We start from the raw sequence: 27,460 nt of genomic DNA on the forward strand, positions 1-27,460 counted from the left end.
TTAGCTGCTGCGGGTACAGCCAGTCATCCAGTTTGTACTGGTGTTAGCGTCTCAGGAGTCGGTGAAGTGTGCCAACATCTGGTCCTAGATCAGGGCTACAAATGGGTTTTAAAAACAGCCTCTTCATTCATTTGAATGAGGGGCTGACAGTTGTTTTACAGGTCAAGTAGAAGCCCCATTTTTATATAACTGCACACTTTAAATCCTGATAAGACATAAAAGGAGCAGCACAGCCACTCTACTACAACAGAAACTCCTGGAAGAAACCCGGAGTGCATCTCCATGCAGTGGCAGTGTGCACTTGCTTGGTAATCTACAACATCCCAGAAAAGGTGGAGTCTCATGAGCTCAAAAAAATAATACTCAAAAAACCCAACAACCAAGAGACGTAAAGACGGAAATACAATCATAAAGATTTAATGTTTGATCATCCGGGGGAAGAAGCAGGAAGTCGGTCGAGTCTTCCTGGCAATCGATTACAATCAGGTAATTGTTTTAAGTTCCCCTGTAAATGTCAGCATCGTGTGACAGATGAAGCTAAGAGGGGATTTGTTGACCCAGATTTTAACAGTTAATAAACTGCTGCCTATTATTAATTAGATTCGTTTTTTTAAATTATATTTCCAAAATAAAAATGTTTGGAACTGGCAATAAGAGAAAAGCGGCCTCAAGTCTGAGATTGTCCAAATGTTTATTTGATAAAATTACTTTAGAAAATCTGAAAACAAATGAGTCAGAATTAAATTTCCTTAACTCTCATAGCTCTAGCATCAAACTTAACGTAATGCAGAGGAGATTAATCCACTTTAAGCTGCTCAGACACCATGGATCCGTATTAAATACACTATGTTGTACACGTTAGCATCACTCAGCATTAACAAGGCTCCAATATGAGTGAAAAACACGTTACGTAAAAAGGTTAGACTGTCTTCCAGAGTTGCAGGAGAAACATCTAGCCAGGAGTTGTCTCTGACATGACAAGGTGTTCATAACCAGCTACAGCAACATCTGTGTGCTGTCAGAAAAGAAAGCTTTAATTGGGAGCAAAAGGATAAGATACAACAAACCTTCAACCTGTAACAGCGACAATGACAGTCTGGATGTCAGAAATGACTTAGGAATGAAAATGTTTGTTTCTTTACATGTCTCTTAAAAAAAAAAAAAAAAAAAAAAAAAAAGGGTACAAATGTGGTTTTTCTGGCATAAAAAAAGAGAAATATTAAGGAATAACCCCATTCATACAAAGTAAACAGGAAAAGAGACACTGCCCACTTTAAAAAAAATAGCTTATGTTGTTAAAAACACTTTTTGTTCAATGATTCTCCTCTGTGGCACCAAATATGACCCGTAATCACACAACACTCATTAGCGTCAAAGGTTTCACTCACAGAGATTCGTTTTCAACTGGATCAGACTGGTTGGTAATATGTAAATTTGATTTTTGGTTTGCTTTCCTGTCAAACTGAAAGAAAAACTCATTTGTAGTTATTAATAGGTAGCGCATATTTTAAGAAATCTCATTAAAAAGCAGATTTCTACTGAGGTTTTGTTTCCAGATGTTATATGACTTGGTTTTAAGGTTTAATTTAGCTTTGAAAAAGAATAAAATTAAATAAATTGTATTCAAATTTTGTTTCAGGGTGAGGAAGGAAAAAAAACGTTTAGTTAGCCAACATGTCTGTGGTGGCTTTCAATCTCACACCATCAACTATTAGCACCACTTTCTATTAAAACACTGCAAACTAACAACGCCCTCACTGTGCTGCACATCACAGCACCATATGTCAATGGTTTTGTTGCCTGGTGGGACGTCATTTGAAAACATTGGTTTCTTTTTCCTGTGGTGAACAGATGATATTTGTGTCTGCACGTAAACGATGTAAATTAACAAATCGTAAAATGTGCAGAAAAGAATTCAGTGACAGCGTGGTGAGAAAAATTACAATCAGAAATTGCTTAGGCGTCTCATCCGAAATGGTTGTGACTCTGGGTCGTCTCGAAACTGCTTTACCTCTTTAAAAAAAACGGACCGCTGTAGGCAGCGTTCACGATGTCAGCCTCTTGGATTGGTGTTAACTTGGTCTTCCCCGCTGACGCCCCAGTGCAAAGCGAGTGTTACAGATTCAGCCGCCGTTGCTTTGTTAAGGTGCTTTTTGCAGTGTGGGCTCAGAGGATTTGAACAGTCGTAATCCAGGAGGCTGGCACGCGACCGGAGTGTGTTCCAACCCAATCTGATTGGCGCACCAGTGCAAAGCTCCGCCTACGAGGAATAAAGCCTGGATACTTATGTTAGCGTACTTGGGCGGAGCTGGTGGCAGCCGTACGTGCCTTCCTCCCTCTGTTAGAGTCAGTTGGGGATTTCCCGCTGCTTGGTTCAGTCTCTGGACTGGTAGAACAGGATGTACCCCGACTCTGAGTTCTTGGAAATGTCCGATGTCAAACCGTAGAACTCCTCGATCGCCTGCGCATCAATTTTCTACGAGAGAAGAAGATTGGCAATGTTAAATACGTTCTGCAACAAAACTAGTTTGTTAGCTTAGCAATAAGACTGGAGGCAACAGGTGACCCAACTGTCCCTTTAATGTGATCAGACTGAATACATTAACTAGTTCTTGCCTACCAAGACCAATTTCTACTTACGTTCAGTTACCTCTGACAAGGATAAATATATGAACTGTGGATTTAACTTGAGAATCGTCTCGGTATTAACTGTCAAATCTTATTCTAATTGTGGAGCTTTTTCTTGGTAAATAAGAACATTTCTGGCAATGAATCTGAACATTAATATTTTGAATTTTAACCGTTTGCCCACAGCCTTCAAACTTGTATGTAACGTTGACTTGAAGATGTGACGCGTCTGCAGGAGGTCTAAGGCAGCAGGACATAAAATTCTTGCCGTCAGTTCACTGCTTTGCTTGTATAACTTTGGGCAATTGTTTCACTGCGGCTTCTGTTCTTTTCCATTTTAAATCAAGTACGTTGACAAGCAAAAGGTGACGATATCAGGTCCTGACAACTGTTTATTTGGCTTGTTAGCTTTGGTCAAAAAGGGAGAGAAAGGAGCTGGAAATGTATGGTTTAATATAGAATATTTACTTTTCGACTGGTGGTGAAAACATTTTTTCCAAGGAGCTTCAGCTCCAGGTGTAAAGACTACAAAAGAATAAAAATAATGAAGAGTGAGGATACATTAGAATACGGGCAGCAAGACAGATAGGGAGAGTACTGTAAATCTCCGCAAACCATAAAAATGATAATGTAGTGTTTCTGCTCCGCAGACTCAGCACATTCTCAACTTGAACCGGTTTCTCTCCAGAGGACCAGATGTTCAAACGGGCCTCCTTCCCATTATAGTGGAAAAATACGCTGGCAATGGGATTGGTTTAGTCAGTTCTTCATGAATGTAACTGAACAGTTTCCTCTGTATTTAAACTACAGTGCGATTTCTCCCGCTGTTGGAGAGAGTAAAAGTTAAACCCTTTTTTACTGCTCAGACGCTCCCAAACAACAAACTGGATGATAATCTTTAGTAATCTATTTTGATAAATTTCCAAAAATCACTGGCGTTTTTGTTTCTACTAGGATGATTAAATTAACCATTAATGAATTTTGTAAAAAAATTAATAAACAAAAAGTTCCAGCAGCATCATTTCAAACCAATGAGGCTTTAAATTGCATAAAACATTTTGTCACTGACAAAAGTTTCACGACTGGAAACCATTGAAGATAGAATTAACAGTATTGTTTGAACAATTCTGTATCAAGGTATAAAAAATTAATTTCAAATACAACTAATGTAGCTCAAGATATTTGGATACTACTGCTGTTTTTAAAAAGAATAATTTCTTGAATTGACTAATGCATCTACTTGACAGCATAAGGAAACTTCTATACAGCTCAATAAGCTCCATACATCCAAGTCATACACACAGTAACCTGAGAAACCCTGAACATTTATCCTTCGCAACTTCACGGTCAGTAAACCCAAATGCCTGACTGCTGTGGCATGATGTTCTTTTTTGGCGTGAAGAAAGAAAAAGAATTGAGTGAAAGGTTACTTGGCTGCAGCTGGAACACGGCAGCGAGCGGAGGCTCTGGCTGCGTCATCATGTGGTCGACCGCCAGTGATTAAGAGCTGCATCACCATGTTGGCTAACGCACACAAACTCTACTGCTTTCATATACTTTTCAATGTGTGTCAAGAATGTATTTGGATGGATTTCTCTTTATCACAGAATGGTTGTTTTACCACATAGTTTTGTAGCAGAAACCTTTTTGATTCCATATAAAGATCTTATTTAAAAACTGACAGTTCCATATCAGCATCTCCTCCTTGTAGACTGTAAAATTTAAATGAAGAATGAGGACTGGAGCTGACGGCGATCTGTTCCATTTTATGAATGCAATGTGTTCGCCAGGTCTTCCTGATTCCTAAACCTCAGTTAACTCCTTAGTCTTTATCTCATTGGTCTGTCAGTGAATCAGAAGAGATCTTCACAACGTTACGATCTACAGAATCTGGATGGATGAGTGGTTGAATTTTCCGTCTGGTTCAGACAAGGTGTGAAACATTTGATGTACAGTCTGGAAGAGTGTCTTTAGTTACTATACATCAACTCTCTTAAAGGTCATCTGTTATTTTCGGAGTGGAGGTTCTTTTATGTCAATTATCTGATCGTAACAAGAAGCACTATCCATTTAGAACTGAACAGCTCTGCTCGTCATACAAAAGTAACATGTAGAGTGAAAAGAATGTAGTCAACATCAAGAACAAAGGGACCTAAAGCTAAAAAGCCAAGACTAGATTTACATGCGATCCCTTGGTGTGACTCACTTCTACAATGTCGTCATCGAATAGCAGCCAGAAGCCGTGGCTCTTGACGATGGTGATGTAGTGTCCACGGTTTGGACCGCTGCAGTGTGGAAATGGACAGAATGGGAAAAAACCAGTGAACACACACCATAGAAATACCAGACAAGTGCAATATCTGTCACTAATATCAGTTAGCTCAATTTTTAAAACAACCCGGTGTTACACAATTTAGAGATAAAACATTTAAGCCTTTTAACAACACTTAGGGTCTTTTTATTCAGTGGGAAATAAGCAGCGATCTTTTAGCACGTGTATTAAATGAGTGTGTAAACATCTGACCTGTGGCCTTTAGACAAAAATACTGACTTCCTGTTAGTAAATAATAAATAAACCATTTAGTGATTTTACAGTTTGACTTTCGGCCAATAAAATTACTTGAGCAGCTTTTTTTTTTTAAGAGTTATGAAGATTGTACCTGCCACAGTGTACGACCACAGCCACCAGGTCATACATGCGGTCTGGGTTGGTTGCGTCGCCGGATGTGTTGAAGAGGCGGAGCTCCAGAGGGAAGACAACGCGATAGGACAGTTTGGTGTAGCGGTGCAGCTGGTCCATGTATTTAAAGCGCTTCAGATGGAGGGCGAGGATCATCGGGAGCTTCTTTACCCTCATCCTAACAGACAGTGAATCACAAAAAAAAAAACACTTTCAACTTGGGAGGTGATTGGAGAACCCCAGAAGGGCTCAAAACTTTCCGTGCTGACGCCTTGCTGCTCCAGAACAACAAGTGTGTCAAGATGCTTCATCTTGTCCTAATTTAGCTACGGCTGGCGCTCTTGCAGCATTCTTCTCAGTGCTAATGCGAGGCGCCAGCGCGGCTCTCTCATGCTAATGGGTGTTAATGCACTCAGACGCTCAACAAAACTGAAGATGTGTATGCATGAAAACACATGTAGGTGCACTCAAGAGCGCAAATCATTTTTCTACTTGTCAGATTTTAAGCAGCTAGGAGACAAACTCCGTTGTCGTAGCAACAGCAGATGTGGTTTTAAGGGTACTTTCTGATGAGTAAACTATAGTCACATTTGTCAGCAGAGAGCCATTTGACTGTAGTTATAACCACTCCTACGCAGCTACATAGGGACAGTGGTTTGAGTATAGCAGAATCCTTCATTTAAGATCCAACCAACAGCACAAATTTGGACAGGAATTATTAAGAGGATAAAATTTAATGCTGCAGTGGCCAGAACTGATTATTTAAAGATAAATGAAAAAAAATATCAGTCACCCATTCAGACCTCATCAAGAGTTCAGTGAATCAACTAGTGTTTTTATTTTCCTAGAAACATTTTTTCTGCCACATTTTTGACTCCAACCACTACTGTAATAAGAGTGTTCCTGCTCTGGATCAACAGTGGATTATTAACTAACATTTTACATTCGAATTCACAAAACAAAAAATGCCGTAATGACGTCACCCACCTTTTCTGAGCTTCCTGTTTGCTGCGACACTGCTCACAGTAGTATTTGTATTCACTACATAATGTCTCTGTGTTGCTGAAACCCCTGTTAAGAAAACACAACTTTATCTACCAGCGTAAACGTGTTTATTCTCCCCGACAAGGTCTTTCCACATCCAGCGAGCATAAAAGATGATGGATGATTAATAAAACGGCAGCGTTACCTGAGACAGTGTGTGATGGAGGTGTTTTGCTCCACATCCACCGACAGATCCAGAAAGTCCTCGTCTTTACTGCTCACCTGATAAAGTAAAAACAATTGTCGTATTACGAAGACAATAAGCTCCCTTATCAAAATCTCTTTTCTGAAGGTGAAATGCGTTTGTTTTGTATTTTATTGTTGCATTAATGAAACAGTTTTGTTCTGAAAAGCTCAAAAGTCAAAAACTTTCCCACTTACAGCTTCGCAATTGAGGCAACGTGTCTCATTTGTCAGTGTTCCCTGAAAGATCTCATGGACCCATGTCTGTTGTGTTTCCTTTCCTCCTTCCCCTTCTCCTCCTTCACTTCCACTTCCTCCTCCTCCTCCTCCTCCATTCTGCACCAGTTTTCCATTCTGCTGGCGCTCCTGGCTCTTCTCCTCCTGGAGCAGGTCTGCAATGGTGTTGAGGAGGTAGTTGAGGAATTCGTGGGCGTCCTGCTGCATGTAGTTGTCAAACAGCTCTGATTGGGGGGGGGGGTAAACGAAGAAAAAGAAATATACGGACAATAAAATAAAGAGCAGGGTGAAAATAAAGCCCAAGAGAAACAGAATAACAATAACAGATAATAAACATCAGCCTCGGTTGTTTTTCTTTTTCGATCCATCTGGTTTCTGATTCAGGATTCGGCTGTTTTGTTTCCTCAGCATCGAGATAACCCCCCACTTCCTTTTTCCTTCTCCCTTCTCTGCACCTCATTCCTTTCTCCTTCAACTCATCTGTGTGGCTTCATGATGGAAAAAAAACAAAATCGACCAATGATTTGATAAAAGGACCTGGACCTGAATGGAAGTTTTCCTGACGAATGCAGGAAGTTGTGACTTTACATTCCTTTCAAAAGCAGAAGCAGTGCATGCTGGGGAAATGAAACATTTAGGAAAATCACCGCTCAGCAACATGAACACTTTTGTGTTTGAGACTTTACAGAACTTCACACTGTAACAATGCACACCATTTTCTTTTCTCAGTCGAGAGATGAATTTCTTTGGAGGGATGACTCCGACTTTCTTCTTCTGCGTGGCGATGCTGTTGAACAGATCGGCCAGACAGGTGAGGAGCGACTCCTTACGACGCGGCTGCACCTGGAAAAAAAAAAGGGGGGGGGGGGTTTAAAGTGAAATGAGTCAAAAATAACACATACAAATAGATTATAAATAAAAGTCAAGCTTTTTGGAGGAATTCAAATTTGTTTCAAAGTTGAAAATTAAAATTAAGCATTTTCCAAACTTTCAAGATTTGAATACAGCATCAAATCTGCTGTTCAAACCTGGTAACAAGAAGCTACTGTCGTTTCTCTGATCACTCACCTTGTAAGCTAACACCTTCTCCCTAAATGGTCGACAGAAGTACAGCGCCTGCAGCACCGAGTTACAGTAGCAGGTGTTGCCAAACTAGAGGAAAAACAAACAGATAGAAAGAAGAGATGTTTAGGCATTTAACCCAGGAAGAAAAGCTTGACAGTGTTAGGTGGCCTTTTCCCATGAATATACTTACATTGACCAATCCAAAGTAGTGCTCATTAACGGGAAACTGTTCCGGTCCAATCTCCTTTTCCAAGGCAGAGGCATTGGCGCCCTGAGGAAAAATAGATAAATGAAGATTGTGGAACTTTTCTTAATGACCGAGCTAAATAAACAGATTCATGTACAATTTTGACAAAGCATGAAATATACCTACTTAAAATTTTATGTTTTAAAGCATATCATGACTAAAGGCTCATCAAAAAAACAACATTCAGAGTGAAGTTGAGGGATGTCGCCTTATTATTGGATGAAATGCCTTTCTAGCAGAGTAGAAATGTGTTTTGAGATGTGAATGGTGCATCAGGGGACACAACCGGATGTTTGTGGACCCAACATAGACCAAAAATCCCCAAACATCTTCCTCTGACTCAGCAATGAACTGAGTAGAGCCTAAAAATATCAAAACAGAGAATGAAAGAGGAAGTTTGAAGGCAAAAGCGCATGAGCAGGATCACTTGTTTATAAGTATTTCAATCACTGATACGGACTGTAATTCTTGCAATCAAAACCAAATCCAATTTTTAAAAAAAAGTTAAGTATTTTGTTTTAACACAAGTAAATGTACACTAAGCATTTAAAATTACACTAGAAAGGGTTTTATTTTGTTTTGAAATTTGACTTGCAAACGTAAAATTTTCCTGCACTTAATAACATTAACATTGTGTTTCAAATAGTGTTTAAATAAATTTAAACGACATATTTTAGTATGCACAAATAAAAAACAAATTAATGTATCGAAAGAAAAAATACTGATAATGTCCTCAAAAAATTTGTGTTCAAGATTCATCAAGAGTTCAGCTACAGTAAACTACAAATTACAATCACATGAACGATTATTATTAAAAGGTTTTGGTCTTGATTTAAGTTATAAAATCAGGGTTTTGGAAAAGAAAATGAAAATCAGTCATTATTATAAACCTTAAATCACAGATTGTCCATCAGAAAGTAAGGTTCCAACTGATATTCAGCATCTTCAGCAGAAATCCCCCTGAAGTTTACTTGAGTTATTCAGTCTCAGCTTCCAGAAATCATGTTATATTAAGAGAACCAAGATGGAAGCAAGAGGAGGAGGTAGATGATGATGATGACAACTACAATGATGCAGCTTTTTCTTCAAGGGTGAAATTCTAAGCAAGCTGCACCATTGTTCCTCATTATCAAACTGCAGTCCACATGGAGTCAAGAGGAGATGAGTCAATGGTTATTTATCCAAAAACACAACAGCTGAAGAGCACAGGGTCGAATAAACAAAGCCAGCAAACACTGGAATGAGCTTTCTGGAGCCAGACAGACAAATAGGGAGGTCAAACTGAATACAAGGATGTGCTGTAATCACACGCTTCTGCCCCAAATCACCAAAAAATGGTTTCCAGGCAGGGCTAAATGTCCTCTTGGGTCAAAAAAAAAAAATTGTGATCAAGTGGTTTATTAGACCTATTTGATGGTGTTGTATGCTCGTCTTCACAGCAACAACTGATGCCAGCAGATCATCATTACACGGACTCAGGAGATGAAATTCTAAACAAATCGACTGCCTGTTTCTTCTCTGAAATCCCCAGCAGACGCCTCCAAAATGTTTCTCTGTTATTAAAACAGAGGTGGAACCCACTCTGGTTTTTGCAGCCCACCGAGGGCCTGTCACGGCTTCAATGATGAAATTGATTTTCCAAACAACAAATACCTTCTGGTCAGCGACTGGTAGGCTGCCAAAGTGGCGAGCACGCCGAGCCAACCTGCCAGATGTAGTTAATATTTCATTGTGCTAGTATTTATCTAGTAGGAGCTGGGAATTTGCCACAACCATTCTGGTGTTCACACTTTAATGGGTTACTCAGCCTGGTGTGCGGTCTTGAAAATAGTGCAGATATACCAGCCACGTTGCTAACTTTGTGTTTTCTACTTTCAACCACACAAATCCGCACATGCACACACACACAAATTAAAAAGACTGCTGAAGACTTCACCGTAGCATCTGTCCAACCGTCTGTCAACTCCCAAAGGTGCAACATATATACAAACCGGATAAGTTTCAGTCAGAAGATAATCTTCGGGCTTTAGCACCCCTACTGCCACTCTGACTTAGCCATGCTCAAAACCAGCAACAGGGTGGTCACATTAAATGCAACTCTGAGCAAATAAAGCAGAGACTTGTTTTAACCTTTAACTGGTGGATCTCCATCTGGAGAATTTTGAACTAAAGCTCAGTGAGCACTCCTGGACTTGTAGCTGTGACCTCTGACCTACCAGAACTTCTGTACAAGTATATAAATGAATCCCTTTTAAAATACCTTTTAGCAGGAGAGGGTTGCTAATTGATTATGAAAAATAAATCCTAAAATTGGGATAGAAAAAAGCACTAAATTACTTGTTTTGAATGAACATAATTGGCAGTAAATTATTTTCACAATTGCAGTCTGCTAAATGGCTCCACTCCATTAACATCAACCTTCACAAGACTCATTTTCAGATCAGGTGTAATTAAAAACAGACAATACTCAAAGACCTACTTTAGCAGTAGAGTGTCAAATTCTTTTCTGTTAGAGCCCTGATACAAATTGAGGCCTTAACTCCAAGTTATTCTCCACTGGGCACAAAAGACCTAAAAAAGTGGCTCCAGAGGACTGTTCTGTGTGGATCTGAAATAACACTGGCATCTTTTAAGGAAATGGATCAGCAGTAAGTCTGAAATGTTCCAATGAATGCCCTTCCTACAGTGAATTGTGGCAGATGTTCAGTGATGCTCTGGGGCAGCATTTCCTCCTTAGACACAGAAATCTGCAGTGTAAACGGTAACATGAAGTCCATTAAGCATCAGGAATTCCCCGTAGAAAACATCCCACCATCTGTGATGACGACAAAGCTTTTGTACCATTAGATGTTCTAAAAGAGACCCTAAGCAGCCCTCCAACTCCTGGATCACTCTGGAATGGTCATCACCTGACATAAATTCAATTTTAAAAAAAAATCTCTGGTGGCATTTGAAGAGGACACTTCTAGCATTAAATGACAAATATATTCAAGAAACTGAGGATTTTATCAATGAGGAAGGAGCTGAGATTCCTCAGGAACACCACCAGAAGCTGGTGTCTGTATGTGCATCCTGTTTACTACAGGTCAGCCTAAAGGTCTCTATGAAATACAATACTAACAATGATCATCATTGAGGGTTTAAAGTATTTTGAGACTGCAGTAAAAGGGAACAGTTATAGTTTAGAATAATGATGGAAATAGCTGACATGTAAACTGTTCTTGTTTGACTTGGATGAATATTAAATGATTTAAAATTAAAAGTTAAACAATATTTCTCCCAACTACATCTATTCTGCAAGAGCTTCCACAAAATTAACCAATATTTTTACCCATTTTTATTACCAGATTACCTCAGCTTTAGCCAATAAACGTGATGCCAGGAAATGCTGAATGTCTCCATCAGATTAAGAGATAGCAATGTCAAGTGGTTGAAGTGTTTATATCACCTGACCTCACAAGTGTTTAGTTATTATTTCATATGCAACAGCCGTGCTAGTCCTAATAATTTATTGTGATAAGAATCCGAACTGAGACTTTTATTTTCTGTGGAGGATCAGTGAGAAACTAACTTTGACCCAACAGCCGCAGGGTGCTACCGACAGGCTAGCAGGCTAAGCTAGCTCTAGTTTTCGACCGTTGGTCAACCCTGCCCCTCTCAAACAAACGGCAAACCACAACTAGCAAATAAACTAATAAAACGTTTCTAAATAACTGCGCCCAGCATTCAACCAAGCCGTGGAACAGGCGGAGCCGGAGAGCTATTGTTAATGGGGTGCTGTGACGTACAACTTTACGGAAAGCCTGTGGTGTTATTATCATGTTGCCCTGTGAGGTTAGCAAACATGCTAGCCAATCACCTAGCTAAGCGTCCTGACTCACTAGCCCAGGCGCCGGGCAGAGGCGCAGTGTACAAATAACCTCGATAAAGACGAATTCCTTCTTACCATCGTACAAATCGAGGCGATCTTTCGGACTGTCATCAGTATTTCCATCCGTAAGCCGCCATGTTGGTCCGAACCCCGATGTTGAAATTGTCAGAGCCGATACGGCTGCAGAGTTCCGGGGGAGAGCCTTCAGCCCTTTTCTAGTAGTACTGTTATAAAATACACAGGGGAGCAGACAGAACTTCCGGTGTTGTATTTCAAAATAATACACCAGCCGTTCAAGCATTTTTTCCCCTCCTCAATTCATCGGTAAAACTAGTGTGGTGACGTAGAGAAAGATCATGAAACTTCAAACGGTTGTACATTTTCATTCATTGTACATTTGGTTTTATTTTCACAATTTATATTGTGGTTTGAATTTGACACCTTCCCAACGTTTATAAGACTGATACAACACTACCACTGAAACTAGAACTAATTTGTTCTTCACAAATGAGAACCAAACTGACCTAAAGACACACTGGTTTGTATGTTGGTGTTTTTTTTTCATATTTACTAGAGAGGGCCCTGTGTAAGCCAGATAATCCCTGTTTACGCCTCCATTTGTTCACAAGATCACAATAATAATTGGGACCTGTAATAAAAATTGGGACTAGTACACACTGGTAGGTCAAAACCTTGATCTACGCTCCTCTGATTGCACATGCTGTACAATCGGCCACACAGTTTACTCTCCTTTTGTACTCTGATCTAAAGTTCTCTGTTTAGACATACAGCCTGCAATTTCAATTTGATCTGCAGCCTGTGTTACAGGAATGCACACTGAAGAACTTACATATATAGGAACATGCACAATTATAACCTATGTACTTACAGACCTATAAATAATACAAAACTTATACAAAGCCCAAGGAAGGGCCACAGGTAATGTCCTCGGAATTCATTCAACCTTTGTGGAATTGGGGGTCCTGGTAGTAGCAACATGGATAAAATGCATGCATTGTATCTATCCTGATGCTACCAGAATGAGTATGTATACTCTTACTATTTCACATTTGGCAATTTTAATTTCTGATAACTAGAGAGGAAATTGTGTTAATTCTGCCAAATCTAGTTTTTCTTGAAATGTTGCCATTTTTCACTTCATTTTCTCTCTTAAAGTAGGTATATACTTGGTGTTCTTGGAGTCAGTACAATTAGTTTTTTTAGATTGCTCGATACAACAGCACTGCATATTTGTGTGACAAAATTCTAGTAAAATTCTTATTTTGAAGGTGAAGTCGGTCATTTCCGGTGTAATTACTTTATACGTGCCAGCTGTGTGATTTTGAACGGCTTCCTCTCATTCAGTGAGGCTGTGAGGGAGTGTCACCGACGCACTACGATTCGTTCGATTACCGACATGAGGCTCCATAAAATAGCGGACGGTGCTTTCAGGGGGTTGTTGTGTTTATGTACTCCTCTCTGTTGCAGACACAAAATAATAGTGGATTCGTGGCTAAAAATAAGTTTATTTTTTGTAATAGAGCACGACAATGATATAAATAAATTAAAAATAAAAGTGCCTGAGGAACAGGATCAATCAAAATTGAATGAATGGAAAAACTGTATCAAGGCAATACTTGGTGAATGTGAAAAAAGTTGTAGTATAATATAACGTATAATATTTTGTATGTGTAGTTTACAGTTTAGTGAAATTTGATGCTAAAATAATTAAATCAAGGAAGATTAACCTACTTGACATATCTTTACTGTCTGCGATTTCAGACACAAAATCTTTTATTATACAATAAATCCTTTTTCTACTTGCTGGTCACGTCTGATCAATACAGAATGAAATGTTGAGATATGTCAACGGGTAGAGCAGTTCATAGTTTATAAAATTAGTCACAGTAGCTGATGCATTAATTGAGCTGACATATTAATGCATCGGTACTAAAAATATATATATTTAGAAATAATAAAATAATATATTGAAGTATTTTTAGTACTTTTAAATTGGTGATGACACACATCTGTTTTTGACTGTTGATATCTAAACAAATCATGATCAGTTTTATATTGTCATACAAATAACAAGCAACCATAATAATTTAGACGAATTTAATCAATGTCCTTAAATGCCATATTTCTTTTATTTATTTATTTGTCTGTTTTTATTTATATATTTATGTGTTTGTTTGTTTGTTTATACATTCTTTTTATATACATCCTGGAACCTATTGCTGTGGTTGCTGGAGCCTATCCCAGCCGGCAGGGTACACTCCAGCCGCGACGCCAGTGCACCTGGGAGCCACATGAAAGATAGACACGCACGCACACGCCCATACCCACGGCCGACGTGCGTGTTTCTGGAGGTGGGCGGAAGCCGGAGAACCCGGTGAGAACCCACACAGACACGGGGAGAGCATGCAAACTCCGCACAGAGCGGGACTCGAACCGAGAACCGCCTTGCTGTGCGGCGGCAACTCTTCCCATTATTTGTTTAATTTACTTACATTTAGTCACTTACTTGTGGATAACTGGGGATATTTTCTTTACAAATAAAATTCAGTTAATTCAATTTATTTCCTTTTGCTGTTACTAATATCATGAAAATCTACATTTGTCGTGTGTTAGCGCTGACATCTCAAGCTGCTCAGAGAAACCCAATTTATACTGGTCTCTCAGGAATATTAGGGGATGGTTCATAGCCCTACCTCCCTCTCTCCTTCCCTCCCTCCTCATCTCCCTCTTGCCATAGCCAGACGCATCTGGAATCAGTGTGAACCGGAATACCTCTATTTTCACTTATGAATGCATCTTACACTTTTGAGTTTACCACTTTTATGCGTAAAATGACCGCATCGCATTGCTGAAATTTGAAAAGTTTACACTATTCTGGAAGAACTGGAGCCGGGAACTGGAATACTTTGAACAAATTGTCGGATTTCGGAGCTTTAAGACCCACATTTTTCTTATATTATAAAGAAAAGGAATTAATTGGAGATTCTCAACATTGGATCTGCGCGCGTATTCCTCCGGACGGAGGTTTTATTTCGGAGCAGAGCTGATCTGAGGGCAGAGGGGAGCTAAATGCGTCTGACTGGCGACCCTACACCGGGAGCCATGAACAGCAGCAGCGGGTCTGGGAACTTCCTGCTGGTCCCCATACCGGAGTATCCCCTGCTGGAATGTGTGCCCAACAAGACGGTGAAGATTGTGGTGCTCGGAGCGAGCAACGTCGGGAAAACCGGTACGCAGAGTGGAGAAATTAGTTAGAATGAAAAGTGGATGATCGAGACTTTCAAATCCAAACTTCTCTTGTAGAAATTTAAAAGTTGAAAGGGGAGGCTGACTTTTAAAATTTACTCGCCACACCTGTCGTTATTGTCAGGAAGATCGAGGTGATTTTTGCTGGTTTATTGCGTACGAGAAGAAATATTGGAGTATCATAGAAGACGTTAGAAGTGAATTACTGATCTTTAACGATAGGGGGCGACATTTTACACACTGAGCATACATGTTTTTAGTCTCATCAGTTGATTTAGTTTTAGTATCCTGTTTGGATTTTATTCATGTTCACCAGTGGAAGAAGCAATTATAGTATTAATTTTAGATATATTTTTTAGAAATTTTTAAAACTGTATTCGATGTTGTTATTATGTCCTTTAGTATAGTTACTACCCACATGAAGAAGACTATACTTTTTGTTTGCTTCTTTTTTCTTGAATAACTCAAACTAATTATGAATACGATTCCAGATTCCAAGGGCAAGTCTTTATGGTTTTGGAGTCAGTGATGTCATTAGGATGAGCTCAGTTTATGATTGGTGATACAACACATAGTTTGCCTTACAAGTAAAGCACAAGTGTAGTTTAAAAGGCGACAGCACAGAGCGGAGGAGGGTTTGATAAATGAAGCACTATTTGCAAATATAGGATCTGTTGTTTTTACAGCCTGACTCTAACTGAGAAATGGCGTTCAACTCAATTTAGACCCTCAAATCTGGACAGTGTATTACCAATGATGCTATTGCTTGCAGAAGTACCATACATACCCTTTGATCTCTTCCACATTATGTCATGTTATAACCATAAACATAAATACGTTATTTGTATTTTTTTTAAAGATCATCCCCAAGTATATCACTCTTTTTCCTTATAGTCTTAATTTGATTTGGGCCTGGACTTTTATGCATCACCAAAATTATGTATTTATAATTAAAGTGACATCAACTCGATGTGTAGTTTAATCTATTGTGTTATATATGGTTTCAATAGAAAATAATCATGAACACAGATATACAGTAATGTCAATTCTAATGTTCTTATTGGAACAAATCAAATATCATGACATTCATGCGTCTTCCCTGTTTGTGATAACTGGGTACTGAACTTGCGTCACTGTCACCTGTTCTTCATCTTCATCATCGGGAAGTATTTTACACCATAACACGGTCATAACTCTATGCCACCACGACGAAAACTTGCTTCTCCTTGTTACTAAATCAAGAGAAACATGCTGCTCGGGATTCACCAAAGAAGACTCATTAATGTCATTCAATTTGTCCATACATGTATTCCCTAAGTGCTGGCAAAGCACCGTCTCGTCTTTGTCCCCAGTAGGCTCAATGTCTTCCATGTGACCGTTTGATTTAAGCTCTTTCGTGTTTAACAGAGGGTCGTCCTTAGCCTTGCCACAAAGATTGGTGCATTCTGTGATACCCTGGAGTATGACTGTCTTGGGCTGAACAGACACATCCAACTTTTCCTGTGACTGATGGCCGTCAGCAGACTCCAGTGCGCTTGTGGAGTTGCGCTGGCTCAACAGAGTTCCTGTCGGGTCAGGCGAGCTCCTTGTGTTGCACTGATCTAAAGCTTGTCCTGCTTGTGCACAGGACACCCGCTCTGAACTGAGATCCATGTTGGTTTGTGGCGTCAGGTTCACCCTGAAGTCTTTATTGCTATTCAGTTGGGTTTGTAAATTGGCAAAGGTTTCTTCAAGACAGCGTTCTAAATGCCTCTGCACCTCACACAGGTATGTTTGCAACTCTTTCAGTTCTTTTCTAGTGTCCTTTCTAGTGTCTTCCCAGTAGGCGATCTGCTTCATCTTTTGAGAAACCGTGAACTTCATGAAATGCGTATCTGCGATAACATTGTCCATATAATTTTTTATACACCTCTGCAGGAAAAGGTCTTCACTGTTTTCATCACTCATGTTCTTTGTCAATATTTTTCCGTCAGGTGAATCATCAGGAGTCATCATATATAGATGATGAAGGAAGCAGCTTTATTCTAAGATCAAAGATCAAACTTCTTTCAAATTATTGGAAACTTTAAAGCTTTGAAGATCAAAGCCCTCCAGTGCCTTTGCATTGCGCATACGTCAACGTGTATACACCCCGTTACAGTTGCTCCCATCATGTTTATGTTTTTGTTTTGTTTTGCTTTAACTTTATTTATACTTTTTTCTCATTTAATTTACTCTTATTTCTCATTATTCATGTTTTAGCTGGGATTTTTTTTTTTTTTCATTTTTACTCTAAGTTGAGCGCAACAATGTGAACCGGAGTGAGCCTCAGGGTGCTCAAACCTTGTGCCTCTCAGCTATGTGGGGTACTACTACATCTCTTCAACATGAACTTGATTCCATCGGGGCTTCCCATGATCTGGAGGATCACAGGGACATTTTATTCCATTTTATTCCTAATTATTTTAGCCCTCTATCCCAAATTCTCAATTCTTATTCATTTTCTGTGGTACTTTCTGGAGCAGTGCTCCTGAAACAAAAAGAAATTTCCCCCTCAGGGTTCCTTGCTAATCTGTGCGAACTTCAATAATTATTTATCCGCCTACTATGACAAACATTCTCTTTCAAATGTACAAATCATTTAATTGTACCCTGACCTCTGTTTGGGGTCATTGTCTTGCCGGAAGGTAAACCTCTGCCCCAGTCTCAAGTTTTTTGCAGAATCCAGTTTTTTTTTCCGAGATTTCTCTGTATTTAGCTCCGTCCATCTTCCCATAAACTTTTACCATCTTCCATGTCACTGCTGAAGAGAAGCACCTAGAGCATGATGCTGCCACCACCAGCGGGGATGGTGCATTAGGAATAATGTGTTACTTTTCTGACACATACAGTATTTTATGTTTCAGACAAAAAGTTCAATTTTGGTCTCATCTGACCAGGGAACTTTCTTCCACATGTTGAATATGACCCCAGATTTGTGCAGTGCATGACCAAGAGTTGTCCTGAGGGCAGACTCTCCAACCTGAACTGAGGAATTGTTCAGTACATCCAAAGTCACTATGGGTCTCTTGGCTGCATCTCTTAGCAGCACTCTCCTTGTTTGACCTATAGGTTTAGGTTGATGATCATGTCTCAATAAGTTTGCAGTTGTACCATACTCTATCCATCTCCAGATGATTGATTGAAGAGTGCTGTGCGAGATGTTCAAAGCTTGGGAAATATTTTTGCTGCTGCTTTAAACTGTGTGTGTGTCTGTGCAAATGTGTGTGCAAATGTTTGTTCAAACTAGATTGTGCTCTTAATTTCTATTCGGGAATTACCAAAGTATACAAAATTCAATTAAATTCAATTAAATTTGGTGATAAAATATTAAAAAGTTTATGTTGTATGAATACTTTCATAAGCCACTGTGCAACAACAAGCCAGGTGAACAACAAGAACTTGGAAAGGTAATCATTACCCAACCTAAAATGAAAGATTGCAACATCCTATTCTGAGTATCGGTGAATCATTTTCTTAGTTCAGACTTTCGGCCTGTTTGCTTAGCTCATCACTGCTGCCATGATCACATTGAAAATATATGTCACAGAAAAGGAAAATTCCAGCAACACATGTTAATAGTAAATGTAAGCCTTTTATAGGTCAGTAGAGCACAACAGATTTGTGAGTTTTTCTCATCTCTTCACTCCAGGTTCAAGTTTAATATTGAAACAGCAACTTTAAGCAGTGAGGTGCAGGTTTACAAACTGACTTTTTTTTAAATAGTTATTTATTCTTTGCTGATTCAGTTGTTTTCATTGCTTTTCAGCTCTTATTGTCAGGTTTCTGACCAAGAGGTTCATTGGTGATTATGAAGCAAACACTGGTGAGTTCCAAATAAGAGATGGAACAAAGACATGAATCCACTAAATGAATGCGGAAGCCCCCTCTACTAGAGGAAGCTGACTTGTGATCCCCTCATCCATCCTTCTTTTATTGCCCAGGAGCACTTTATTCCAGAAAGGTCACAATGGATGGGGAGGAAGTGTCCCTTCAGATCCAGGATACTCCCTGTGTCTCCCTCCAGGTAAGTTCTTGATCCCTTCCTTACCAGATTGTTCATGTTACTGCAATAAAAATGTTTTGAAGGAACCAAGAAAACTTACAACTAATTTTTTTTAAAGCTTTTTTTTAGCTGTCTTTAAATGGAAACCATGATTTATGTCTTTTCAAACAAATGCTAAAGACCTCAGCATTTGTTTCCCTGCCAACTCTTCCTGATTTTTCTTCAAAGTTACATCTCATCAAACTAGCCAAAGCCATTTTTGCATAAACCAACTCTTTTTTTTTTTTTTTTAATCTCAAAGCGGCATCAGGAATGTATTTAAATTATGAGGAAGGACTCATGATGAGTATTATGGGTGAAACGTGCCATACAGCTCGGCCCAATCTGCATCGCAGTTCTGTTTACAAAGCTGTTCATTTCCTTAGATAAGGGAGGATGAGGAGGTTCCTCCTGCAGGATGGCAGTGCCCTCAGAGATCAGGCTGGAGGAAGCAGGTTCAAGGAGTTCAAATATGTTTAGTTGAAAGCAAATAATGGGTATGGTTGATTATAAATCTCTGTAGGTGCAGAACAAATGCTCATCGGACAGTCAAAATAATGTCCAGTTAATTTAATTTGGTGGTTAGATCAATACCACCACTTGTGCGAGATGCAAACCCAAGATCTTCAGTCAAACTGGGACAATGCAATCATTCAGCTACTGGGACATAACTGGGAATGCACCACATATCATAGACCCCTGCTTTATCAATGAAAGAGTTCATCTGAAACTGAAAGCTTTACATGAGTGAGGCTTGTGAATGTAGTTTATACATATATTACATATATGTATATACATATACATATACACATTTATATTTATTTTCACCCCTGGTAGCAGTACTGGTTGGTTTCTTTATATTTTCTCACATTTACTGTTGAAATGAGTTATTAACGTGTCTGTGGGTGTGTTTTTTAGGATGATCCTGAGGGTTTGTACTGCCAGGAGCAGATCAACAGGTCAGACTCATTTACTTAAACATCAGTTAAACTGATAAGTGTTATTCTGCAATGACTTTATAATGACTGCATGTTCAGGTCAATCTACTGGGCGGATGGGTACGTCCTGGTTTTCTCCATCACAGACTACAACAGCTACCGCACCATCCAGCCGCTGTACCAACACGTTCGACGCATCCACCCGTCTGGAAACATACCAGTTATACTGGTCAGTGTGTTTGTGAGTCTCTAAAAGGAATATAGCAAAATCTAATCCTAGTAATCTAATCTAATTTGTTTTAATCTGTAATCTGCTTCAGGTTGGCAACAAGAGTGACCTGCTTAGAGCCCGACAAGTGCCAGCAGACGAAGGCGAGACTTTAGCAGCTTCACTAGGTGGGACATCGTCATCTTCTTTCTCTTCCTCTTTAGTTCTGTTGCTGTGATTTGGAATATAACTTTAGGATTCACCTGTTTCTGCTGCCAACCAGAATCACACAGAAATTCTTTGGTTTTGACAAAGTTTCATCTCAGAAGTTTAGCAAAACATGGACAGTGTGACGACTGAACTGCACATATTGTATTTATGCTATGAAGTACAATTCTAAATATGAGTAGTTGACATGGACTGGGCTTCACAAGTAATTAATTCATGTACTCCAGTATAAAGCGAGGACTTTCAAATGCTTTTATGGGTCAATAAATCATGCCCTTCAAATAAATAACGTGTTTATAGAGGTTTTGAATTAATTTTTGAATTAAAGGAATCAAAGACAAATTGATCTCTTTAAATTGTATATCATTGAAAGTAACTTCTCACTTATATATCTATTACTTTCCAGGCACTTCTTAATGAAAAACGCAATTTTCTATTCACATTTTCTTCTTCATTATCAGGTCTGCTGAAACTTACTTCCTCGCTTCTTCTCGTCTCCTCTTATTATTTGTCTTCTATTTCATCATTTCATTTTGCCGTTTAATTTCCAAAGCATCAGTTATCTGTCCTGACATTTTCTCCTGTCAGTTCTGTGGCATTCAAAACATGAAAGGTGTTTTGTTTTTGTGCAAACACTTGAATTCAGCAACCACAGAAAACACACATTTTCCCACAGTAGCCAATTTTTTAAACGCATCTGACAGATATTTATTCAAAGTCTGAGACTGTCGTCCAATTATAACCGGCATTGAGTAAATAAAAAATCCATTGAGGCTTAGGGACACACACATGCACAGACACACACACACACACATCTGTCTCCTAAACTATATCTTGCAAGTTGCCTAATGAACAAGGAATGCCAAGTGTTATCAGACAGATAAGGGCAGCGCTGATGTGGAAACTGCTTCTGCTTGCAGGGGGGGTTTACTTTGAGGCCTCGGCCCGAGAGAACCACGAGGGAGTCCATGCTGCCTTCCTACATCTCTGTCAGGAGGTGGGACTTTATTATTGTTCTTTTATTGCCTTGTTAAGGGATGCAAAGTGCTCTGACTCTAGATTTGTCTGCAAACAGCTAAGAATTTTTTTTCAGTTTAAACATCCTATGGGAATGCTGATTACAGTCCATTTCCCACTAATGCACCAGCAAAAAAAAAAAAAAAAATGGACAGAAAGAGGTTTACCAGCTGGTTGTTCTGTATATTTGCTTTTCTGGTTGAGCAATAAGAGAGAACCCTAACCCTCCCAGAGGCACAGTGGGATCGTTGAGACCGTTTGCTGGTTTTCAAGACGGCAGATCTACGAGCCGCAGGGGCATACTGCTGTTTTTGATTGTAACATCACTTCATCTTAAAATGAAATGTCCTCCAAAAAAGTGCTTGGAGCTCTCGAATCCTGGGTACTACATGCATGAATGAGGTAAAAAAAAAAAACTTTTTAAAAAAGGTAAAAACTGATGCTTCTTCCTTTGTTCTTTTCTTTTAAACTGAAAAACGTATCTGCCAGTGGATTTATTATAGAGGTCAACTGTTCACAACAGATCAGGTGACTCTAAATAAAAAAGCCAGTTGAAAATTTAAATTCAACTCTGTAGTTCCCCTTAGGATTACCGAATGCTTTATCATCTGTCAGGTCATTGCATTTTGGGTCCCTTGACTAACCAGTCAAAAGTCAAGTCAAGTCAACTTTGATTTTATAAGGCGCTGAATCACACCGTAAGCATCTCAAAGTGTTTTACGGTCAGAAAAAAAGAGAAAACCGACTATAGCAAAGCTTGAAGTGACAGCGGCCAAGAAAAACTCCCCATTGGGAAGAAACTTGGGGCAGATCCTGACTGTCTGGTGGGTGGTCCTCTGCCTTGACCGATTGGGGGATAGAGTCAGAGTGGAGGCCGGTCAAGAAAAGTATTTCAGCAATAAAAAAAATGACTGACAGATCTACTCCATACTTATCTTACATTTCTTACCTTGAAACTGCAAACAAAGCAGGTGGACTCTATGATGTCTGAAGAGATAAGTGTTTATTTCTGAAGTCAGCAGCAACCCCAATGTAGCCACAAGAAAAGATTAGTGATAATATGTCACTGTTGTTTATTCTACTGATCTAAAATCTTGAAAAGTTTCAAGAGAAAATGTACTTCATAAACTATAATAAATTATAGATAATAGTTAAATGTATTTGCTACATTAAAACACTCTGGTTTGAGATCTGACTGTGCTGTAAATAGATATGACTTGGGTTCTTGCTGTCCACACTTAACAAGTCTGGTTTTATTTCAGTGAGTCTCTGTCTTCTGTGCTGCAGGTGATCCGGGCACTTGGGGGAGGGAACGGGGAGAAAAGAAGAGGAGGTCTCCACCTGGCCAGACCCAAATCTCCTAACATGCAGGAGCTGAAGAGGAGGTTCAGGCAGGTCCTCTCCTCTAAAGTCAAATCGTCCACAACCCTCTGATGGCCGAACAGGACCAAAAAACGTCACATAGCACCAAGTTCTTCCTTGGAAATAAAACTTCTTCTTTGATGAAAGGCCTTAACATAAAAGACTTAGTTCTGACTAACAAGTTTGGGAATTCAAGTCATTAATGGCATGAAAAGGCAGACGTCCAGTTCTGCCTTGACCGAAGCCTTTTAACGATCACAAACAGCCATCATCAGACAGACATAAAGACTAGATGGAGCTCTCTGGCAATTAAGCTCTTCACTGTCGCTCAATGACGGTCAACATAACCTCCTCCCAGGCCAAAAGGATGCTGCTCATACCAAACAAAGGCTGCTAAACAAACTGCTCTTGTTGCATCAGACACTTTGGCCCTAAACCTTGAGACAGATTGTGTCTCCTGTTTTCTCCGGATTCAAAATCCCTCTGGCTACATCAGTTGGAAACGGTGGATTTAATATGTCAAATTCTTAATATGTCAGAAAACCTTTATGATATAAAATAGTTGCTTCTAACGGTTCATGTTTCTCATTACATGTTGCATTGCCTTCTATTTGGAGTTAAGAGATTTTTTGCAACTGGATGAAGTTTGACGCCTTCCTGAACTTTGCTGATTGCCTTCATCGTGTCTGTTAAAGATTTCGAGTCTTATTAAGAAAGTCGTCTGAACCCAAACAGGAAATGACCTCAAAGACATAGCGGTCAGGGCCTGTCAGTTGAGACAAATGCTGACATTTGACAGCAGGAAAGGAAGCCTTCTGTATAACAACAAATCAAGGACAAACTCCTGATATGTATGAATGGCAAAGGCTGACAACAATAAAATCTTTTAATGCTATTAAAAGGGATTTCTTTGTGCACAATGTACAAACTCCAATTAGTTATTGCCAGAATAATAGAAAATGTATTAATAACCTCAGATAACTATTTCATAACTTTCCCCCTATCCACTTCAATGTAAATTGACTCCTGAAAGTTTTCTTCTAAAAACCAAAAGCAATGATAGCTGCAAATAAATACATATATAATTTTTTTCAGGAGCTATGAATTGGGACATCTGCAAATTATTGTTTTCAAGTTGCAGTTGTTGGGTTTTTTTGTTTTTTTTTACCCTTTTCTGCTATAATAAAGGGTATGTTCCATTCACACCAGGACAAATGCCATTTATCCAGGAGCTTTTGTGTTCTTGAAGACAAATTTCAATTTTTGTGTTTAAATTTAGTTTGAAATGATTTCATTTTGGTCATTTTGTCATTCTCACAAAAAATGGAAAGCAATTTCTGACATGACCCAGTTCATAATTCCAGCTCTTTATTAATGACTTTAACTGCAACAAACAACAGAGTCCGTTAATGCTTTGCTTGGGTTACTGGAGGTGTAGTTAGACTTGCTTTAAACCCCTAAAGCCATCATTAAATTGTCCAATCTCCTCCTAAAGCGCTATCCATTACAGTACATACATATGAATGCATGTGACTCACATTTACAGGCCTGTAATTTACCCATAATTGTGAAAAAGCAAACATTTCCACCATGGTTCAGTCCAAAGAATCCAAACTGTAGGTGTGAAAGCACAATTAATGGCCTGCAGGCTGCAGAGTGTTTCGTTTCTATTGTTTTGAAAGTAAGATTTTAGAGCTGTGTGGAATCAATGTGGCTTCAGAGGGCCCCATTTCTCAAAAGAGAAGGTATTTCTGGCTGAGTCACAGCTTTGTGGTACCAAGAGACCCTTTTCTGAGCCTGAGCAGTTTCACGAGAGACTGTACAGCCTGTGTTCACGGTTTGTGAAGCGTTCTAGCTGCACAATTCAGACTGTGCTCTCTGGAAAACATGGCGAATCAGATCAAGTACGTAAAAGGAAGTGGGGAAGTGTTTTGCTAGTGTTTGTGTTTTCTGCTGTTCTCATGACCTCTCCTCTGGTTGACAAATGCACAATTCCCAATGAAGACAAAATTCCTCAGCATCTGGAGTTTCTTTCTTGGTCACTAAACAGCAACTCTAACCATTTTACACACAGGCATACACACCCACACACATACACAGACACACACACGTACATGCACACACATGCAAACACACACTCACCCTTAAAAATTGTTTGCTGATCCTAACTTGAGACCTATTGCCCCCTCCGACCTTTGCAAGCAGCAGGGTTCCGTCAGGGTCTGCAAAAATGTTGAGATGAAGCTTTTCAACTCGCTGCAAATCGAGACGACATTTGATGAATGCGATACAAACTAAAACATGTGTGTGCAAGTGTTTGTGAGGGCAGGATCACTTTCAACTACTTTATGTCCAATTTCCTCTTCCTTTGAATGACCTCTATTTTCCTTAAAGCTGGTAATTTTACATGTTAAATGCGAGTTTATGTGATAGATGCAGAGTTAATGTGACATTTATGAGGCTGGATTTAGAAAGTACAGTCTCCTCTAAGCGTTCCCTTTTTTGGTAAGGCAAAAGAGAGACAAAGTGAACTTCTGGATTTGAGAAAATCAGGATAAAACTAAATATCCAGTTTTGATGCAGCATAATGTTACTCGAGTGTACCAAGCAGTCCAGTCCATTTTTCTGTGTGATGACAATGAACAGAACACAGTTCTTTCACAAACTCTTTCAGGCCACTTGTGCAGACAGTAAAGAAAAATGACCAGACGGTGTGTATGATCTCATTGGATAGGTTACCGACAGAATATCACTTTCGCCTTTTTTTTTTTTTTGTCAGCTTTGCATTTTTTTGTCATGCAGCAAAGGATGAAATGATGTGACTTTTGTCATTCCACATAGATGAAATTAGCGATAGGCTCAGGGTTATCAGGGAATAGCTAAGTGAATGAGGTAAAGATAATTGTTTCTTGCAGCAGATGATATATGAAAATTAGTCAGGAACTCTTTGATGGCTCACACGCCTCAGGGAGATAACGGTGGAGGAGAGTTGTCCTGATCAGCAGCGAGATACCCAATGGATTCCAGACACTGGTGCTGGTGGCTGATGACTCTGCTGGGACAGATCAGGCCTATGCATGTATGCATTAACTTCTGGATGCTAGTTAAAAAAGGTCTCCCGGGCAATAGTAAAATGTTGGTTTGACCCATCCATCCACAATCCCAGTCTCCTCCATGTGCAGGCTTTCCTGCTCATTATACCACATATAGGAGTATATTTAGACATCCTGGTGTTAATCATGGTGGTTAGACCATACTGTGGTGTAACAATAAAACTCTTGTGATAATTACACTTCCAAAGCTCCATGGGCTGTATTTCTGCTTCAAACAGATGATGTAACTGGGTCGTTTCGAGTGTTTTGCTTTGATTTGGTGAACTGGCAACTTGAGATGATGTCACACACATGAAACTGCATTTGAAAGCTATCATAAATTTTTAAACTTCCAAGGCTTAGAAATCCATAATGCAATGCATGACAGTTACCCTGGCTGACAAAGCAGAGGCTTTGTCAGCAGTTATTCATACTGTTGATATAATCTATAAAAAGAAAAGAAAAGACATGTTTAACTCACAAGCACACAGAAATTCTCAGATAATCTTTATTCTTATTATATTCTACATTTTTTCGATAAATGATATCACAAAAATCCACCCTGAGCTTCCAAAACAAATGTATCTGTGGTCTTGTTCTGTTGACCGCTATGGGAAAGCATTTAATACACAACAGTAGTGTGGAGGACATAAACCAGCTGTGTGACCATGCATCTTAATGTCTCATTCTGCTATCTGTAGGAGGTGGGAAGTCTCATCTGGAATGAAGTTAAGACTTTAAACCCACAGACAGAAAGGAAGGAGCAGATGGTCGCAGATTTATGACTTAAGGAAGTAACATAAAATAAGAAAAAGATCAAAATGAATATAAGTAAGAAGAGAGTAAATCATCACCACATTAAAAGATTGTAGACAGAAGGGGTGGGGGGGGTGGGAAGTGGCTGCTGAAGGGAGAGAGTCAGAAAGATAAAAATAAGGCAGAGAATCACAAAACTATCAGCTTTTTTGGACAGACATAAACAAGCCAACATCAGCTTTTGGCATAAATCATGATAGGAAAAGTTTGACTCCTCAGCACAACAGTAATGTTTAGAGTGATGATTAAATGATGTGAAAAGCCAGAACTGCTTTGTGATGATTACAATCAACACTTTTAAATTTGATATACAGTCGATTTTTAGCATTTTAGGGAAACAGAATGAACAACGCACAATAAGATAGTCAGAGTTGGTGGTTTGTGAGACAGATTAGGTGATTGTTTTAATTTTATGATTACATTGAAACTATGTGGACACATTAAAGAAACATATACTCAGTGCATTTCTTGATGGGTGACCATTATGAATATATAGAAAAATATATTCATAAAT

At 39.2% G+C, this 27,460-nt stretch overlaps 2 protein-coding genes across 3 annotated transcripts; one reads left to right on the forward strand and one right to left on the reverse strand.

Moving 5' to 3' along the window:
• Nucleotides 1-1,013: 1,013 nt before the first annotated feature.
• Nucleotides 1,014-12,164, reverse strand: usp12b (ubiquitin specific peptidase 12b). Its single transcript, XM_068307615.1, has 10 exons — nucleotides 12,031-12,164; nucleotides 8,028-8,108; nucleotides 7,841-7,924; nucleotides 7,486-7,615; nucleotides 6,734-6,996; nucleotides 6,498-6,574; nucleotides 6,296-6,379; nucleotides 5,289-5,486; nucleotides 4,835-4,913; nucleotides 1,014-2,476 (listed from the first exon to the last, which is right to left on the reverse strand). The coding sequence occupies exons 1-10, from the start codon at nucleotides 12,076-12,078 to the stop codon at nucleotides 2,375-2,377; spliced, it is 1,146 nt and encodes a 381-aa protein (XP_068163716.1). The 5' UTR covers nucleotides 12,079-12,164; the 3' UTR covers nucleotides 1,014-2,374.
• A 2,540-nt stretch (nucleotides 12,165-14,704) lies between these two features.
• Nucleotides 14,705-26,999, forward strand: rasl11a (RAS-like, family 11, member A). 2 transcript variants are annotated; one of them, XM_068308782.1, is made up of 8 exons: nucleotides 14,705-15,205; nucleotides 19,010-19,066; nucleotides 19,185-19,267; nucleotides 20,204-20,244; nucleotides 20,323-20,452; nucleotides 20,544-20,619; nucleotides 21,580-21,656; nucleotides 22,964-26,997. In XM_068308782.1, exons 1-8 carry the CDS (start codon nucleotides 15,046-15,048, stop codon nucleotides 23,108-23,110), a joined length of 771 nt encoding a protein of 256 aa, XP_068164883.1. In that variant the 5' UTR covers nucleotides 14,705-15,045; the 3' UTR covers nucleotides 23,111-26,997. The 2 variants fall into 2 exon arrangements, with proteins under 2 accessions (XP_068164883.1, XP_068164884.1); XM_068308783.1 differs by lacking the exon at nucleotides 21,580-21,656 and having other exon boundaries at nucleotides 22,964-26,999.
• Nucleotides 27,000-27,460: the final 461 nt, after the last annotated feature.

The sequence above is a fragment of the Antennarius striatus genome, chromosome 23 (assembly GCF_040054535.1).
Source record: "Antennarius striatus isolate MH-2024 chromosome 23, ASM4005453v1, whole genome shotgun sequence".
Lineage (NCBI taxonomy): Eukaryota > Metazoa > Chordata > Actinopteri > Lophiiformes > Antennariidae > Antennarius > Antennarius striatus.

Bases quoted from the DNA above. Each gene is read 5' to 3' on its own strand.
- usp12b (XM_068307615.1), bottom strand. From the start codon at position 12,078: ATGGAAATACTGATGACAGTCCGAAAGATCGCCTCGATTTGTACGATG. The intron at 6,997-7,485 runs GTGTGCATTGTT...CCCCCCAATCAG, and splicing joins TCGACTGAGAAAAGAAAATG to AGCTGTTTGACAACTACATG. The intron at 4,914-5,288 runs GTACAATCTTCA...TCCACACTGCAG, and splicing joins GTGGTCGTACACTGTGGCAG to CGGTCCAAACCGTGGACACT.
- rasl11a (XM_068308782.1), top strand. From the start codon at position 15,046: ATGCGTCTGACTGGCGACCCTACACCGGGAGCCATGAACAGCAGCAGC. The intron at 15,206-19,009 runs GTACGCAGAGTG...ATTGCTTTTCAG, and splicing joins GAGCAACGTCGGGAAAACCG to CTCTTATTGTCAGGTTTCTG. The intron at 21,657-22,963 runs GTGGGACTTTAT...TCTGTGCTGCAG, and splicing joins TCCTACATCTCTGTCAGGAG to GTGATCCGGGCACTTGGGGG.